Consider the following 19,218-nt stretch of genomic DNA (forward strand, 5'->3'; position numbering starts at 1 on the left):
ACCTCCATGCTTCACGGTTGGGATGGTGTTCTTGGGGTTGTACTCATCCTTCTTCTTCCTCCAAACACGGCGAGTGGAGTTAAGACCAAAAAGCTCTATTTTTCTCTCATCAGACCACATGACCTTCTCCCATTCCTCCTCTGGGTCATCCAGATGGTCATTGGCAAACTTCAGACGGGCCTGAACATGCGCTGGCTTGAGCAGAGGGACATTGCGTGCGCTGCAGGATTTTAATCCATGACAGCGTAGTGTGTTACAAATGGTTTTCTTTGAGACTGTTGTCCAAGCTCTCTTCAGGTCATTGACCAGGTCCTGCCGTGTAGTTTTGGGTTGATCCCTCACCTTCCTCATGATCATTGATGCCCCACGAGGTGAGATCTTGCATGGTGCTCCAGACCGAGGGAGATTGACCGTCATCTTGAACTTCTTCCATTTTTTAATAATTGCGCCAACAGTTGTTGCCTTCTCACCAAGCTGCTTGCCTATTGTCCTGTAGCCCATCCCAGCCTTGTGCAGGTCTACAATTTTATCCCTGATGTCCTTAGCTCTCTGGTATTGGCCATTGTGGAGAGGTTGGAGTCTGTTTGATTGAGTGTGTGGATAGGTCTTTATTAATTGGTGGTCTTTATCAAATTAATTATTTAAAAATCATACAATGTGATTTTCTGCATTTTTGTTTTAGATTCTGTCTCTCACAGTTGAAATGTACCTATGATAAAAATTACAGACCTCTACATGCTTTGTAAGTAGGAAAACCTTCAAAATCAGCAGTGTATCAAATACTTGTTCTCCCCACTGTATGTGCAACCTGTACCAACAGCGTATCCTTTTTTAACAGTGGCACTTCCTCTCTGTGGACTACACCTTGCCGTGGTGGAGAGGCTTGTGTGCTCCAATGAACCTGAGACCTATGCCGGCGGGGATTTTATATCAGTGGAGTGGCTCAGTGGTTCATGTAGATTGTCTACAAACCGAAAGGTTGGTGGTTCAATCCCCGGTTCCACCTGACCAAGTGTCGAGGTGTCCATGAGCAAGACACCTAACCCCAGCTGCTCCCGTCGAGCTGGATGGTGCCTTGCATGGCTGACACCGCCGTCGGTGTGTGAATGAGTGAGTGAATGGGTGAATGTGAGGCTATATGTACAGCGCTTTGGTGGCCATAGTTCTGTGAAAGCGCTATATAAATGCAGTCCATTTACCATTTATATCCCTGGCAAGTTTAACTAAGCTGGACAGGTCAAAGGAGAGGAGGCAGACAAAGCAGACATTATGACTATTTGACAGAAATGTTGGCCATCTTGAAAATGGTGGCCATCCTGAATTTTTGAGTGGCACATACCTTTTTCCAAAAGAGTGTTCCTTGAAGAGTATTTCTGCCTAATTTTATGCTTGCATCAACATTTGAACACTTGAAATAATTAATATTCGACAGGAACGGTGGCCATCTTTAAAAATGGTGGCCATCTTGAATTTTTGAGGGACAAGCATCTTTTTCCATTAACTTTTCTATTAACTTTCATCTTTTTCTATGTCCTTTAGAGAGTATTTGTATCAAATTTTATGCTTGGATCACTGTTTGAATAATTTATATAATAAGCATTGAATAGCAATATTGAATTTTTGAGTGGCCAACGCCTTTTTCCAAAATAGTGGCCCTTAGAGTATCTGTGCCAAATTTCATGCTTCTATACCAAAGTGAACGATTTTTTTACTAATCTGCTGCACTAGATGGGAACATAATTTCTTAGTAATTTCTTCTCCAGAGAGCAAACAGATCTGCTCGTGCATGAAGTTAAAGCATGCAAGCAGACCATCTACGGGACAAGCCAGATTCCACCATATCTTTATGTACACAATAATAATCTTTTACATTGTTATTCTTTTATTTTAAATATTTGGCATGTTTGTGTGCTGCTGCTGCCCTGTGTGTGTAATTAGAAAAGTGTACGCGCGTTGTGCACCCGCCTATAGGCGCATATTCCTAATGAGCCCTTTAAATAAAAAACAAAACAATACTGTACCATTGACTTTAGACCACGTTTTTGTTGGTCAATGGTGAAGTCTATTTGAGTTGCCTCAAAATAGCATCGCGCCAACAATGCGCCTGAACACACCTCGTTTTCAGACCAGCACGCCCATGGGCACAAATGCATTAAAGGGGTCATATAATGACATTTTTGTACAAGCTAATATGATTCTTTAGGGTTTAAATTAAAAGTTTGTAATAGACTTTAATTAAAAATTCTCATTAGTATTGTAAGAAAACACTAATTTTACCTGGTCAAAAACAGCTCTGTTTTCAGCACGCCGTTTCAGTGCATGTGTCTTTAAATGATAATGAGCTTTGCTCACCCTGCCCCTCTGTTCTGTGGGTACACCGTTTGAAATAATAACACAATATCCATAACGCCTTGTTCATTATAAACGTGGGATTATGAATTATATTGAGAACGTTGTACATAGAAAACATTCTGTAATGTACCCTGAGTGTAAACCTTAGATGCATTCATCGTGAAGCGTGCAGCAAGGTTTGCAAATTTGCAAAGATTAATATAAATATTAATATAAAGGTTAATAAAACATTAAACTCACTTCTGGAGGTTCAGCAGGAACATGTTGGTACCGATCCGTTTTTTTCTCGTTTGTAAATCTGTCTGGTGTGAAATGATTCGCGCAAACATGAAAGCATGGGCGATTGTGGGGAATCCCCGTGAGGGAATCCCCGCGTCAATCCTTTGGGCATATCCCTTCAAAAACAAAACTCGGCTACTGTTCAAATTTTCAAATGACTGCTGTGTTCCTTATTACACAGAAGAACAATCGCAGACGTCATTCTGCTCATAGACAGCGCTCCAGTGAGGGTATCAACAATGACGCGCGGACAATGATGACAGACAGCTCGCTCACGAGCGAGGGCGGGTCTGTGTTGAAACGCTGCTGTCACTCACCAATCGTGGGAGGGGCGTCGATTTTGTGATGTCACAAACGGCTTGATTTCAGAGAGGGTCAAACATATAAGGAGATTAAAAAAAAACCACTGGATGGATTTGTATCATTTTATGGTGGTTGTGTACAGGCACTGCCAACACACATTTCAGTACAATCAACTTGTAAAAGTGCATGTACCATTATATGACCCCTTTAAACTATTTAAACAACATGGTGCAGGACGTGAAAATGATAACTACGTCGGGCTGAAACTAGCAAAAAACACTTGTCTGGCGCTGCATTGCACCGGGTGTCTTATATGGCCCTTTATGTTCCCATGTGAGTGATAAAAGTAATCAGATTTAGTAGAGAGGCTCAGGTCAGAGAATGGATTTAAGCTCCAAACATTCCTTCCTCTTGAACTAAACTGTAAGGATCCATTTATTATATTAGTTAACTATATTAGTTAATATTAACTAAGATTAATACATGCTGTATAAGGTTAAATTCATGTTAATTTTTACATTTACTAATATATATATATATTTTTAAATTATATATTGCATAAACAATTGCATTTTTTATTAACTAACACTGACAAAGATAAATAAATGCTATAAGAAATATATTGCTCACTGTTAGTTTATGTTAGCTAATGCATTAAAGGGCACCTATTATGCAAAATTCACTTTTACATGGTGTTTGAACACAAATGTGTGTTGGCAGTGTGTGTACACAACTACCCTATAGCAATATAAATCCACCCAGTGTTTTTTTTTTTTTTAATCCCTATAAATCATAAGCACGGTCTCAGAACAAGCCGTTCTCAGATTCGGTGCAATTGTGACATAATTTTGCACAAACCCCGCCCACGACTGTTGACTGACACTGCAGTTTTAGCGTAGACCCGCCCTGAGTGAGCTGTACACAGTCCGCCATTGTTTAGATGCCGGAGCAGCTGTAGACAAGAATGTCTCCTAAAGTGATTGAGGCGTTTTGTTGTTGGATGTAAGAATGAACATAGCAGTCTTCATTTACTTTCATTGTTACTCAAGGATGGATCTGTACCAACTGTTCTTGATCCAGCTTACAGAATCCGGATCATTACTGATCACGGCAGAAATTAAAGTGAGAGCACGCACTTTATGACAGCTCATCGAGTCGTTTTACGGATATAAGGTTTACCAGTTTATTAAGCACCCCCTGAAAACGTGTTTTGTGTAACTCGCTGTTTATGTTGATGATAATGAAAGGGGGAAAGAGAGAGAGAGTTTATGGATAACTTAATGCGCACTTCTTATACTGTGTTTATTCAGCTCTTACGGTGATTTTCTGGAGTAAAACTGACACTTCATCTTTTGTGTGATGTACAATAAACTTCATAAAACTCATCAGTAAATTTTTGGCCATCATTCGGACAGGGTCCACTATAGCAGGCTTGTATTAATAGTGGATAAAAGCAGATGACAAATATGTTATAACCGTAATTAAACTAAACTATATCTGTTCTATCTCTATACAGCATATATTCTGTGGCTCTGTGGGCATTATTGTCTGACTCCAGGTCGAAATGAGCACCACTACTGAGAGTTTCTGTTTTAATATTATCATTCCGTGAGATGAGATTGTCTTGCCAGTGAGTGATCGTGAGCTCGTGAAGCTCCACCCTCTGTGCCGGCAGCAGCAGCTCATTTGCATTTAAAGGGACACACACCAAATGGCACGTTTTTCTGAGCCCCAAAAAGTGACAATTTAAACATGCTGTAAAAAATGATCTGTTGGGTATTTTGAGCTAAAACTTCACATAAACACTCTGGGGACACCAGAGACTTATTTTACATCTTGTGAAAAGGGGCATAATAGGTACCCTTTAACTAATGTTAACAAATGAGACCTTATTGTAAAGTGTTACCATAATATTTTTGAGAAACAGGCCAAATTGTAATTAGCTTATTTTGAAAACAAAAACAGTCAATGAGAGGTCCTCACTAACACACACACACACACGCACGCACGCACGCACGCACGCACGCACGCACGCACGCACGCACGCACGCACGCACGCACGCACGCACGCACGCACGCACGCACACACACACACACACAAACAAACAAACTAGCACACACACACACACACACACACACACACACACACACACACACACACACACACACACGCACACATTACAAATTGACGTTTAGCTATGTGTGTGTTACTGCTGTTCTACCTTTGACACACTTTACACTCAAGTTAACATGCAGCTACGTGTTCCCAGATAACATGTATTACCACAGCATAATATGTAGGTCAGAGAAAGAGACAGAAAGAGAGTAATGCTATGAAAAATAGGGTGGAGGACAAACGGTCACTGACATACACACGAAGACATGCACACATTGTTTTTCTTTAATTTTACAGCTACAAAACTAGAACTTCATGATTTATGTTTATGCCAGGTGAAATGGCACTACACTTTTTTGCAAAAAAAAAAAAAAGAATTATAAAAATTAACTCATGTTTGTCTAAGTATTTGATTTGCTATGACTGATATTTACCATAAATGGTTTTGTGTTCATTGTTCAAACTGTTGCAAAAAAAAAAAAAAAACCCACAAGGGCAGCACATCTTTCCATTTCTGCTTTTCACAGAAAAAACTAAGTCAAAATGCATTTGAATGTTTTCAAACAGCCATTCAATTTGTATTCGCTATGATGTTTATCAAACAACACCAAATACATATAGAGAAAGAGAGCGAGGTCCAGATTCTTCCTTACTGTCGCTTAGAAAAAAAACATTTTACTGTTTGTAACAGCAGTATCCCCAGACACATGGCTAAAAGTGTGATTAAAACTGATTGGACAGTTATTTGCAGAGCAATGGAAAAAAAGGTTCTAACAACTATCTTAAAAAAAAACAAAAAAAAAAAAAAAAAACCTGTTGCATTGACGGTATGCGAATGTGTTGATCTGAATGGACAAGGTAAAAGGTCCATTTCACACCAAGAATGATAACTATGAAGTATTAGTGACTTCTATTATCCCCATGGGGAAATTTTGTTTTAATGATTTTGTTTTGTTTCAACATGCTTTCACACAAAAAACAAACAAACAATGTACATAAATATGAAAATCACACAGTATAAAAAACCTCAAAATCAATCCCGCACAGTTGACTCTACAAAAACACACACACACAAAAAAAAACCACTTTCATTTAAGCATTTTGCAATCTGTGGCAAGAAGGATCCCCTCCCACCCCCTATTTAAAAAAAAACAAACAAAAAAAACAAAAAAAAAACAAAAAAAAAACACGGGCATTCTAAATCTCCGACCCAAAGTAATAGCTCAAACTCATAAAACAGAGGATTCCTATGGTCTGATATAATTTCCGTGGCTTTGCTAAGGCATTTGGTAGATTCGTTCTAAACCCTTCAGAGGGATACCAAGTGGTTTACTTGCAATACTTAAGACTTTCCTTTGAAACAACTTACTGTCACATTTTCCAAATCAACAGGTGATGCAAAAGATCTCATGAGGTGTTCGGGTCATTTTGACCCGGAGAGAATTTTCTTTTACCCCAAAATACTAGTTAATGTTATCGCTTTGGACTGAATCTTAGTGACTCTATTCACAGATGGTATAACTACTTCTCAAATGTTTTTTGACAATTTTCTTACTTTTTTAGGTTGGGTTTTGTTACCTTGTTACACTTGTGGTCTTCCCAGACAAAAATGACCGGACTACAAAAAATTGCTTATAAATCACTCGTTACGCAATATTATCACCCAATATTGGATTCAGTCTTTTTGTCCACTTGTTCTCTTTCAATTAGGACTGGTTTTATATTTCTATTTGCATCTGATTAATTGTAGGCCTCATTTATTTGAGAGTAGGCATCTCAAGTTTTGAGTAAAAAAAACATTATTTTTGACATACAGCTGCTAGCAGAACATCTTGCCCTGTGCCGGTTTCTGCAGTCGCTGCGGGACAAACGTGCTGGTCTTGACGGACAACACATCAGCCGTTGCATACATCAACCGTCAATGTAGTCTACGCTCCTGTTGTATGTCGCAACTTGCCCGCCATCTCCTCCTCCAGATGCGAATCAGATCGCTTCATGCCATTTACATCCAGGGCGAGCTCAGTCATGCAGCCGACGAGCTCTCACGACAGCATACGTTCAGGGAAGAGCAGAGACTCCACCCCCGGACAGTCCAGCTGATTTGGGAACTCTTTGGGGGTCGCTCAGGTTGACTTGCTCATGTCCTCGGAGACAACCCACTGCCACTTGTTCTATTCCCTGACTGAGGGGACCCTTAGCATGGATGCACTGGCCCACAGCTGGCCCAGGGGCCTATGCATGCAAGTATGCGTTTCCCTCAGTGAGCCTGCTTGCACAGACACTGTGTAAGGTCAGGGAGGACGAGGAGCAGGTCTTGATGGTTGTGCCTTACTGGCCCACCTGGACCTGGTTCCCAGAACTCATGCTCCTCACGACAGCACCTCACATCCATCAAGAGGGTGGGGGCCTGCAGGCATTTTCGGTCGACGAAGCGTGCCTGGAATTCAGGCCAGCCAACTCTCACGTCATCCTGAGACCTGGATACGTGCCCAAAGTTTCCACGATTCCTTTTGGGGACAAGGTGGTAAACTTGCAAGTGCTGCCCCCAGAGGAGGCTGACCCAGCCCTTGCGTTGCTGTGTCCTGTTCGCTCCTTGTGTATGTACATGGGCCACACGCAGAGCTTCATAAACAGCTGCTATGGAGGCCAGCAGAAGGGAAAGGCTCTCTCCAAACAGAGGTTGGCCCACTGGATTGTGAACACCATCGTCTTGGCGTACAAATCCCAAGACGAGCCGTGCCCCCTCTGAGTGAGAGTTCACTCGACTCTTGGTGTTGCTTCCTCCTGGGCGTTGGCACACGGTACCTCTCTGGCAGACATATGCAGAGCTGTGGGCTGGACGACACCTAACATATTCACAAGATTTTACAATCTCTGAGTGGAGCCGGTTTCTTCCTGTGTGTTGTGTACAATATGCAGGTAATATGCGTGAAGTTTGGTTCGGTGTCTCACTTACTGCGCCATTCCCCTTTGATGACAAGATACGAGCACCTATTCTGCTCCCCTGGTGAGTTCCCCGGCTGGTGAACCCTGGTGGAGTTCCTCCAGCATCCCCGGCAGTCAGATGCGGTGAAGGCATTTGAAGCCAAGTCTAGTCGTTGTGTGTATGCCCAGTTGGTCAGCCCCTGTACTAGCCCATATGTTGTGATTCCCCTCCTAGGTGATTCCATATGTGTATTCTTCCACGGTATGGCTTCCCTGTTGGCAAGCCCGTGTCTCTCCTTCAGCAGAGTCCACTCTGCCATCTCTGTAACGGTATTGACTCCACCCCTGGACAAGGCGGGATCTACAACAGAGATCTTCTATATGTTGCACTGCCCTAGTGGTCAGTCCAAATGTGTAAAACCATATGTTACCTCCCTACGGAAAGGATGTGGTCTCCGTAGCTTTCCTTTCAGTCGGAATAGGCACGCTTTCCTGTTGTTATCCAATACTCTCACTGTACAGGATGAATGAATGAGGCATTTAAATAGCGCTTTCATATGTACTACTGTACACCCTGTAAAGGATAACAGGAGCTTCTCTGATTAACATTATCTATGCACAGCCCTGTCCCTTCTTTCAGCCCCAAAATGTGCGGGGGGACCAGCTGACCTGCTCAGGGCGCTAGAAGAAGCAGCAGTTGTGGCTTCTTCAATAGGGATCCCAATTTGTCTGTTCAGTTCTGACGTAACTTCGAACGTGACTGCCTGATAGGCAACATTTCTCGTCACAACTTCTGTACCTCGGCTGGCGGCCGGGACCCCGTCTCGGCTCCTCAGCGAAAATGTGAGTATTCGCATGCTGCCTTATATACCTGGAAGTGGGGGAGCAGCTTGCAATGCAAATGTCCCACGCCAGTGTGCAATGGCTTGTTATGTTACTACTCAAAGGTGATTGGGCTCTCAAGGTGGGCATACACTGTGCGATTTTCGTCCGATTTTGAGCCAAATTCTGACTCGTGCAACTTTTTTTAGGGTCGGGACGATTTTCAGCTTTGTCGTGCGTCGTTTGTCGTGCAGTGTTCGTGCAGTTTACAGGGCGAAACGAGAGGTGATTAACCTCTCCCGACCGGCAATCGGATGGTCGGATGAATTTCTGGCATGTTAGAAATTTTGGTTGCTCCTCGTGACTATATCGCACCGTTGAAGCAGAGCTACGAACCAATTGCCCTAAACTCAGTGTTTTTTCTCTCACTGCACCTGCACAAAAACAGAAGTTTCATCTGCAGCAAAAAACAAAAACAAAACAAACAAAAAAAAACAAACAAAAAAAAAAAAAGAAAAGAGGGACATCTTTAAGTTCTGTAGTTAAAACTAGCAACAAATTACTATTGCTTACCTCCAAGTTTGTGTTGAAAAATGGATTATACCCACTTCTTCCAAGCCACCTGCGATGTTTTAAACAATGTTTTTGAAATAAAGCTGCATTAATTTTCATTGATGAATAATTGCAGTGTTCGGACATATTATAGACTGTTAATAATTAATTATATGCCTATAATTAATTTCATTGTAATCGACCTAAATGTTTTATAGACAATTTTCAATGAGGAGTAAGCTTCTATGTAATATTTTATTATCCTCACAGCGCGTTGGTGATGCGCTATAAAATTATTGCGTGGCAATTTAATTATAATAGCCTATCAATTTAATAATAAAAGTAGCCTAGGCCTTCCCTAATAATAATAATAATAATAATAATAATAATAATAATAATAATAATAATAATAATAATAATAATAATAATAATTTAATACATAAATTGGAAATGCTAAATCATCTTGATAGCTGATGCTTGTTTTGCCAGTATCTCTGGATACATGATGTCGTCTAAAGGTACAACCCAACACAAGGTTTTATCACGCTGATTCGCGCATATTTCACACGTATAGTGTGAGCAGTGAAGTCGCAGCTTGATGTTCAGACATCATCAAATGGGTGGTACCAAATGTCAGAAGAAATGAGGAGGCAAACTCTTAATCACTTTTTTGTTACATACAAAAAAAAAAGCTTCAGATAACAGCTTCAATCAACAAAAAAACAAAAAAAACAAAAAAAAACCACTATTAAGCAACCCAAAGGGACTAATTTATAATTCATTGGGCTCAAGGGTTCAAAACACCACGGGTTCAAGTCCTCTAAACACTTACATTTAAGTCACATTTACATTCAGCACTAGCTGTGAATCTGGCAGGACAGGTACTGCCCGGAGGAGACAGGCTCTGTCACTTACCTCTGGAGCGATGTAGTCTGGTGTTCCACAAAATGTACGGGTGAACACACCCTCCACAATATTCTCCTTGCACATACCAAAGTCTGCAATCTTAATATGACCCTCTGCATCCAGCATGACGTTATCTAATTTCAGATCCCTGAAAGAGATAAAAATAACATGGCAGTACATTAACATAGAGAGGGTGTTACTGAAAACGGGAAAAAGGGTTATAGACAAAAAACAACAACAACAACAACAACAACAAAAAAAAAAAAAACACTGATGTTTGTCTTGCTGGCTGTAAAAAAAATAATAAAAAAAATAAATAAAAAAATCTCCCCCAGCACATGAGCACAACTCAAATTGAGTTAATTTTAATTAATCTCAATTTCACTGTGGGGGTTTCTTTTTTCCTGAAACAAGGACTCTGTCTCTTTCATTCAAGTCAAGTCAAGTCAACTTTATTTATATAGCGCTTTTCACAATACAGATTGTATCAAAGCAGCTTCACAGTATTAAATAAAATAGTACATCAGTGTATGTTTCTGGTGTAAAACATCCCTAGGCCAATTCCTGCTGACGTCAGTTCATGTGTTTGCTCTATTTCCCTAGGCCAATTTATTCGCTCAAAGAAAAACAAACCAAATAACTAGGTTTAGCACCTAAAGAGAGTCAGAATTAATTGAATTCCTGGTTGAAGGTTTGAGCTAAAAAGCGATTTGTTATTTATTTTATTTTATTTTATTTTTTGTTATTTCATCAGAGTCAAGGCAATATTTGTCACAATTCACGAATACGGTATGATGGCCTTTTCTTTTTTTTTTTCTTTTAAATCATAGAGACAAAAATTACCTTTACTACTGTATCTAACAACTAAAATCACACGTCGTTCAGTTCATTGCTGTAAAAATATACTTTTAATTATTATCTAACCCACATTTTACACTTTAATTTAAATCATCATTGCATTTTTACAAAAAATTGTGATCACCCCAAAATGTATATTATTTGTAATCTTTCCACAGCATTTTGGGAAGACAAGTAAATTGTCTCAATTTTTTAAAGAATTTTTTTTTTTTTTACTTTAATTTATGGGACATATAACATATACATAAAAATGAAGATCTATCCCTTACTGACCGGTCAATGTAGGCCAAATCTGCAACCCTAAACCTTGAAACTCTGTTACCTAGGATGGCATAGTTTATTTATTGATTTTTTTATGTTATTTATTGTTTTAATTTCATTCATTAATGTTATTAAATTGTTTTGGACTATAAATTTTGTCTGTTAAATGTTTGTTACCTTTATTTGATATTTACTGCTAGTAAATGGCAAAATCAGGGTTTTAAACTATTTAGAAATGTCCAAAAATAAATTAACATAAAACAGCTCACATTAAAATTAGGTTCACATCTTAAGGTTGACATTTAACTAGGGCTGCACATTTTCAAGTTTTTCATTAACCGTTAACCGAGGCCCTTAGCGGTTAATACTCGGTTAACCATAGTGTGCGCGCTGCAATCACGAGATAGGCGTAATTTGCTGGTGGGACATGTCCCAACCAATTTTGAAACATCTCGCGGCACGAATGTACCAATACAAATAAACAAAACATCTCCAGTTAACTAGCAGAGCATTCATTTCGTTCTTTTTTTTTAAATAAGAGGCGATCTAGCGCTGAAATGTGTTGTTTTTTAAACCAACTGATCAAAGTGCTCGTTGCCGCTGCGATCGAGAAGGGTCTGACTGCAGAGCCGCAGAGCCACAGTTTCACCCCAGCAGTTTCACCCCGCGCATGCGCAGTTTTGGTTTATATTAATATGTAAATATATTTAAAAAGACCTATATTTTTGTGAATTGGTGAATATTCCGGTGAATATTGTTTCGTGGCCACGAATTAATAATACCTCAGCAGATTATACTAATTTGTTCCCTCATTTTACTATATTGTGGCCACGTTGTACTACTCAAATTTGTAAAACGTGCTGAGGTATTATTAATTTGTAGCCACGAAACAATTCACCTGAATATTCACCAATTCACAAAAAAAAAGGAATAAAAAAAACTGTACTAGAATAGAGGGAGGGAGGGAGAAATGAGGGAGGGAATTAGTTCAACGTGTCCACGATTTATTAAAACGAGGGAACAAATAAGTCGTCGTAACAACTAATTATTTAGATCAGTGGACAGGGCGCATAAGAACAAACAGAGAGAGAGCCCCGGCCGCGCGCGCGCACTCTCGCCGCCTTCACGCCGCCTATTTACAATAGTAAAAGGTCGGAAGACCGATTGTGTTTTATAGATTAGTAGTTTGTTCATATAAAGTGTTTGATTAGCAAGTACATGTTTAGGAAATGCATAATACAAATTGTATGGGTTAATGTAACGGTAAACGGACTCTGCGGATAAAACTGCTGGGGTGAAACTGCGCATGCGCGGGATAAAACTGCTGGGGTGAAACTGCTGGGGTAAAGCTGTGGCTCTGCGGTTCTGCAGACAGATATTATTGGAGAGATCAGTGGCGTGGATACTATGTTTGTTTCTGGCTCGCGCACAGCCTTCACTCTCGGACGCGCGCTTTCTTTGCCCGCTTCATATTAGAAAACTGGTCATGACTACTTCTTGTGGACATTACCAGAGAATGTCTAATAGGAAGAGAATTGGCACTCTCTGCTTACTTCCGGTTTCTGGACTGGCTGCATTAACACGTCTCTGTCCATGCGGGGGTTCTCGCAGGCGAGTGCAGAATGAATGGAGGTCTATGGCGAAAAAACCCTCAAAATCCACTTTTCTCAGGATATAATTTTTTGTCTAGTAATTTGAATATTGTATTCGAAAGGAGATGCAAAGAAATTACACATTGCTGGGTGTTAGATTTTTTAGAGTCACTTATTTGGTTTAAAAAGTCTTTTAAAATGTCAATGATGTCAGAATGCTGACGTCATTAGCAGAATGCTAGCGTGTTATGGGCAACAATAACTCAACCTGTAAGAAATCGAAAAGAAAATATAAATATAGCTGCGAACAGCGATTGCGGGCCCAAGCCGGTGGCACCACCAACCTGGTGCCTTTAGTTACACTAAAGGCACCAGGGTGGCGGTGTCACCGGCTTGAGCCCTCCATCGCTGCTCACAGCTATATTTATATATATATATATATATATATATATATATATATATCAGACAAGTAATATTCTTTGTCTTGTCACTTAAAAAAAAAAAAAAAAAAAAAAAAAAATAATAATAAAAAAAAAAAAAATAATATATATATATATATATATATATATATATATATATATATATATATATATATATATATATAATTACCTCTTTTTGGATGCTAAACTATTGTTTATTATATGCTTTGTACTTCACTCACGTTCCAATATCGAAGGGAAAAATGATCCTCTTCACATGCGCAAAAATGTGCTTGGAAAATTCACAGTGGAGTGGTGCTTACTGTGATTGTACGAATTGTACTACTGACTATTTAGAGCAGTGTAATCGTTATATGTTAGGTTGACCATTTTATTATTATAATTTATTAAGTCTATAATGAACAGGCTGCAATGTCAAGATTGCAATGCTTGAGTGTGTGTGTGTGTGTGTGTGTGTGTGTTCATGTTTTTCTGTCCCGGTGGGGACTTTAACCTGAATGCACACAGACTCATGGGGACTCGTATCACAGTGGGGACCTAAATAGAGGTCCCCATGGGTAGACAAGCTTCATACAGAATGAGTTTTTTTGGAAATGTAAAAATGCAGAAAGTTTTCAGTGATGGGTAGGTTTAGGGGTAGGGTTAGTGTAAGGAGATAAAATATACAGTTTGTACAGTATAAAAATCATTAAATCTATGGAGAGTCCCCACAAAGATAGTAAACCGTGTGTGTGTGGGTGGGTGTGTGTGTGTGTGTGGCGTGGGCGCGATTGAACAGTGGACACATAAAAACATACTCCGTCATTATACAGGACGACATTCAAACTGCAAAGTGTTAACTTGAAGAGTTCAGATGCAAAAGCCTCTAAGTGCCATCTGAAATTTTCTTCAAGAATGATCATTTTAAACAAGCTCATATATTTAAGTTAAGTAATTTCACTTAAATGACATTTAATAGGTCATTTTCATTACCATTTAAGTGAATTTACTGAACTTAAATATACGAGCTTGATAAAAATGATTATTCTAGAAGAAAATTCTGATGGCACTTAGAGGCTTTTGCATCTGAACTCTTCACTTATATTTGTGTACAGTCGCAATAAAACACAACATTGTGCTTTTGTAAAATAATTTCAAGCAATCAACCCCCGAAAGGCGCTAATTTTAAAATGAAACTAAAATGCTCATGGCTGCACGGGCATTCATAACGGTGCGTATCCACGGCGAGTAACGAGCAGAACAGAGTGAACGTTTTTCAGTTAATTCCTACTTCCATAGGAATTCATTTGAAACGCTCGCTCAACCACTATCAATGTCAGTGTGGACGAACATATTTTACTTTCGTTTTTAAGTTGGCGATTCAAAAGTCCCCAGCGGTGTCACACGTCGATTAAACGGTGGTAAAATATTCTCACCGTCACATACCTAGTATATTTTTATGTAGATACAATAGGCCTACCTGATTTTGAACACAAGAGGGCAGTATAGCCCTATGTATGACTTGACTTTTATGGGACTAAATAGTACAATTACTATTTTTAAACTTATAAATATTTATTAAATTGAAAAAAAAATAATAAAATGGGTTTAGTTGTGATATTTTTATACTTTTATATAGAAATAAATGGTGTTTAATTACATTTTTAGAAGATGAGGCTTTAACTGTTACTTTACTTTAGTCCCTCACTATAGCAAAACCGTTTGAGATGTTTAATATCCGTTCACAATTTAGCATCTTTAATGTATCTTTATCATTTTGAAAAAGTTTGGTGTGAATAAAATAAACCAGTTAGGAAGAGTAGCTAAAAACTCAGAGTCTGAAATATCCAAAAAATCCACATTCAAACCAAAATATCTGACTTCCTTTTGCTCTGAGCTAATAACTGTAAATTAGAAAGTTGTCCGGCTCGGTGAGACCAATATATATACTGATTTTTGTAACTGTTGGTAAAACTAACCCACCCACTTTTGTCAAACGCATGTTGAAAGTGACACACTTCCTGCTGCCAGTTGGTGGCGCTATAACTTTGACTCACAATAGTTACATCCATCTGATCTGCCTCTTACCACGAACATACTGCTAAAGTTTCATCAAGATCAGTTAATGTATGCAGAAGTTATAACACTTCGTCTCCTCTCTTTTCTCGCCATAAATTTGTTTCCTCGCCACGGCCAAACCGTTCGAGATATCAAAAATCCGTCCGCAATTTAGCATTCTCAATGTCTTGACTTCATGCTTGCTGACTGAGTTTGGAGGTGATTGAATGAATTCTCTAGGAGGAGTACATCACATTCCACAGCAAGCGTTTTCCAAACAACCCATAATAGCCGACTTCCTGTTGGGCTGGCGTGAAACTTGACAGAGGGAAAGTTGTTCGGCCCGATGAAATCTATATGTTTACCGAGTTTCATATTAATTCATGCAAGCGTGTTTGATATATGGACCAAGTTTTCAGACCCTGTTCAAGAGGGCGCTGTTGAGCCCCCCTGCCACGCCCGTTTCTGAAACTATTCACATGTCTACTGGCTAATAAGTGTTATGTGTCTGTCGAGTTTCATCCAATTTCAAGCATGCTAAGAGTCTCAAACGCATCCGAAAAGAATATTAAAATTTGATGCGTTGCCACGGCAACAGTATCTAAGATATCAATAATCCTTTCACAGGTCTACATCTGCCATGTGTTTACATTATACACATAAAGTTTGAAGCAAATCGGGTAAAAGTAAGAGGGTGAATTCAAAGCATTTTGAAAGTGATAGTCACATCCATGTGATCGGCCTCTTACAACGAATACACTGCTGAAGTTTTATCAAGATCAGTCAATGTATGCAGAAGTTATAACACACTTCCTGTGTCCCATTATTCGCCATAAATTCGTTTCCTCGCCACGACCAAACCGTTCGAGATATCAAAAATCTGTTCGCAAGAATTCATCCTCAATGTCTTGACTTTATTCTCACCGAGTTTGGTGGCGATCGGATGAAATCCCTAGGAGGAGTATTTCACATTCCATTGTATGCGTTTTCCAAACAACATATAATAACCGACTTCCTGTTGGGCTTTTGTAAAACTTAGAGCACGAAAGTTGTTTGGCCCGATGAGATCGATATGTGTACTGAGTTTCATATTATTACATGCAAGCGTGTTTGATTTATGGACCAAGTTTTCGGACCCCATTCCAGGGGGCGCTGTCGAGCCCCCCTGCCACGCCCCAGTACCAGCTTCAGCCCGGCCCTGATGGCCGCAGGTTCTGACGTGTGTGCAAAATTTCAAGAGTTTTTGAGCATGTTTAGGGCCCCAAAAGTGACAAAAAGGCAAAAAAAAAAAAAATAATGAAGAAGAAAAAAAAAAAATATATATATAGCTGCGAGCAGCGATTACGGGCCCAAGCCCTTAATTTGGCCCTTCATCGCTGCTCGCAGCTATATATATATATTTTTTTTTCTTCTTCTTCATTATTTTTTTTTTGCCTTTTTGCCACTTTTGGGGCCCTAAATGCTCAAAAACTCTTGAAATTTTGCACTTCATTATTTATTTTTTTTACATATTTTATACATATATAAAAGACAGAAACCTTATTACCTTATTCTGATTTTATGATACACTCAAAATATTCCACAACAAATCTTTTCAATTTAATGTAAAAATAAAAACGAAAGTAAGCACTGTTGGGCTCACGTAACCCTCTCATTAGAATCAAAATGTTTCAGCATTTGCGATGTATTTGGATGCTAAACTATTTTTATTATAGGCTTTGTTCTTCACTCGTGTTCCAATATCGACGGAAAAAATCATCCTCTTCACACGCGCAAAAATGTGCTTGAAACATCACAGTGGAGCGGTGCTTACTGTGAATGTACGAATTGTACTACTGACTATTTAGAGCACTGTAATTTTTATATGTTAGGTTAACTATTTTATTATTATATTTTATTAAGGCTATAATGAACAGGCTGCGATGTCAAGATTGCAATGCTGGAATGTGTGTTTGTGTGTGTGTGTGTGTGTGTTCATGTTTTTCTATCCCGGTGGGGACTTCAACCTGAATGCACACAGACTCATGGGGACTCGTGTCACAGTGGGGACCTAAATAGAGGTCCCCATGGGTAAACAAGCTTATAAATCATACAGAATGAGTTTTTTTGGAAATGTAAAAATGCAGAAAGTTTTCTGGGATAGGTAGGTTTAGGGGTAGGGTTAGTGTGAGGAGATAGAATATACAGTTTGTACAGTATAAAAACCATTAAGTCTATGTGTGTGTGTGTGTGTGGCGTGGGCGCGATTAAAGAGTGGACACATAAAAACATACTCCGTCATTATACAGGACGACATTCAAACTGCAAAGTGTTAACTTATATGTGTGTACAGTCGCAATAAAACACAACATTGTGCTTTTGTAAAATAATTTCAAGCAATCCACCCCCCGAAAGGCGCTAATTGTAAAATTAAACTAAAATGCTCATGGCTGCACGGGCATTCATAACGGTGCGCATCCACAGCGAGTAACGAGCAGAAAAGAGTGAACGTTTTTCAGTTAATTCCTACTTCCATAGGAATTCATTTGAAACGCTCGCTCAACCACTATCAATGTCAGTGCGGACGAGCATATTTTACTTTCGTTTTTAAGTAGGCGATTCAAAAGCGCCCAGCGGTGTCACTCATAGATTAACCAGTGGTAAAATATTCTCACCGTCACAAACCTAGTATATTTTTATGTAGATACAATAGGCCTACCTGATTTTGAACACAAGAGGGCAGTATAGCCCTATGTATGACTTGACTTTTATGGGACTAAATAGTACAATTACTATTTTTAAACTTATAAATTATTATTAAATTGAAAAAAAAAGAATAAAATGGGTTTAGTTGTGATATTTGTATACTTTTATATAGAAATAAATGGTTTTTAATTACATTTTTAGAAGATGAAGCTTTTAGTTTTTCTTTTTTGTACATTACTTTAGTCCCTCACTATAGCAAAACCGTTTGAGATATTTATTATCCATTCACAATTTAGCATATTTAATGTATTTTCATCATGTTGAAAAAGTTTGGTGGGAATAAAATAAATACTTTAAGAGGAGTGGCTAAAAATTCAGAGGCTGATTTTGCAAAAAAATCCACATTCAGACCAAAATATCTGACTTCCTGATGGCTGGAGCTAATGAATGTAAATTAGAAAGTTGTCCGGCTTGATGAGAACAATATACAAACTATTTTTTTTTTACTGTAGTTAAAACTAACCCCCCCACTTTTGTCAAAAGCATGTTGAAAGTGACACATTTCCTGCTGCCAGATGGTGGCGCTATAACTTTGACTCACAATAGTTACATCAATCTGATCGGTCTCTTACCACGAACACACTGCTAAAGTTTCATCAAGATCAGTTAATGTTTGCAGAAGTTATAACACTTCGTCTCTCTCTCTCCTCGCCATAAATTTGTTTCCTCGCCATGGCCAAACCGTTCGAGATATCAAAAATCCGTCCGCAATTTAGCATCCTCAATGTCTTGACTTCATGCTGACTGAGTTTGGAGGTGATTGAATGAATTCTCTAGGAGGAGTACATCACATTCCACAGCAAGCGTTTTCCAAACAACCCATAATAGCCGACTTCCTGTTGGGCTGGCGTGAAACTTGACAGAGGGAAAGTTGTTCGGCCCCATGAAATCTATATGTGTACCATGTTTCATATTAATTCATGCAAGCGTGTTTGATATATGGACCAAGTTTTCAGACCCTGTTCAAGAGGGCGCTGTTGAGCCCCCCTGCCACGCCCGTTTCTGAAACTTTTCACATGTCTACTGGCTA

General features: G+C 39.1%; 1 protein-coding gene across 2 annotated transcripts in view; it reads right to left on the bottom strand.

Moving 5' to 3' along the window:
* prkcaa (protein kinase C, alpha, a) overlaps positions 1-19,218 on the bottom strand; it is a 253,891-nt gene that overhangs the window by 22,678 nt on the left and 211,995 nt on the right. For both annotated transcript variants that reach the window (XM_081381201.1, XM_081381202.1), the window contains one exon: positions 10,265-10,403. In XM_081381201.1, coding sequence (XP_081237327.1) covers positions 10,265-10,403 — 139 coding nt within the window. The remainder of the gene's footprint in view (positions 1-10,264; positions 10,404-19,218) is intronic.

Source organism: Scardinius erythrophthalmus (genome assembly GCF_964197995.2).
Source record: "Scardinius erythrophthalmus genome assembly, chromosome: 12".
Classification (NCBI taxonomy): Eukaryota; Metazoa; Chordata; class Actinopteri; order Cypriniformes; family Leuciscidae; genus Scardinius; species Scardinius erythrophthalmus.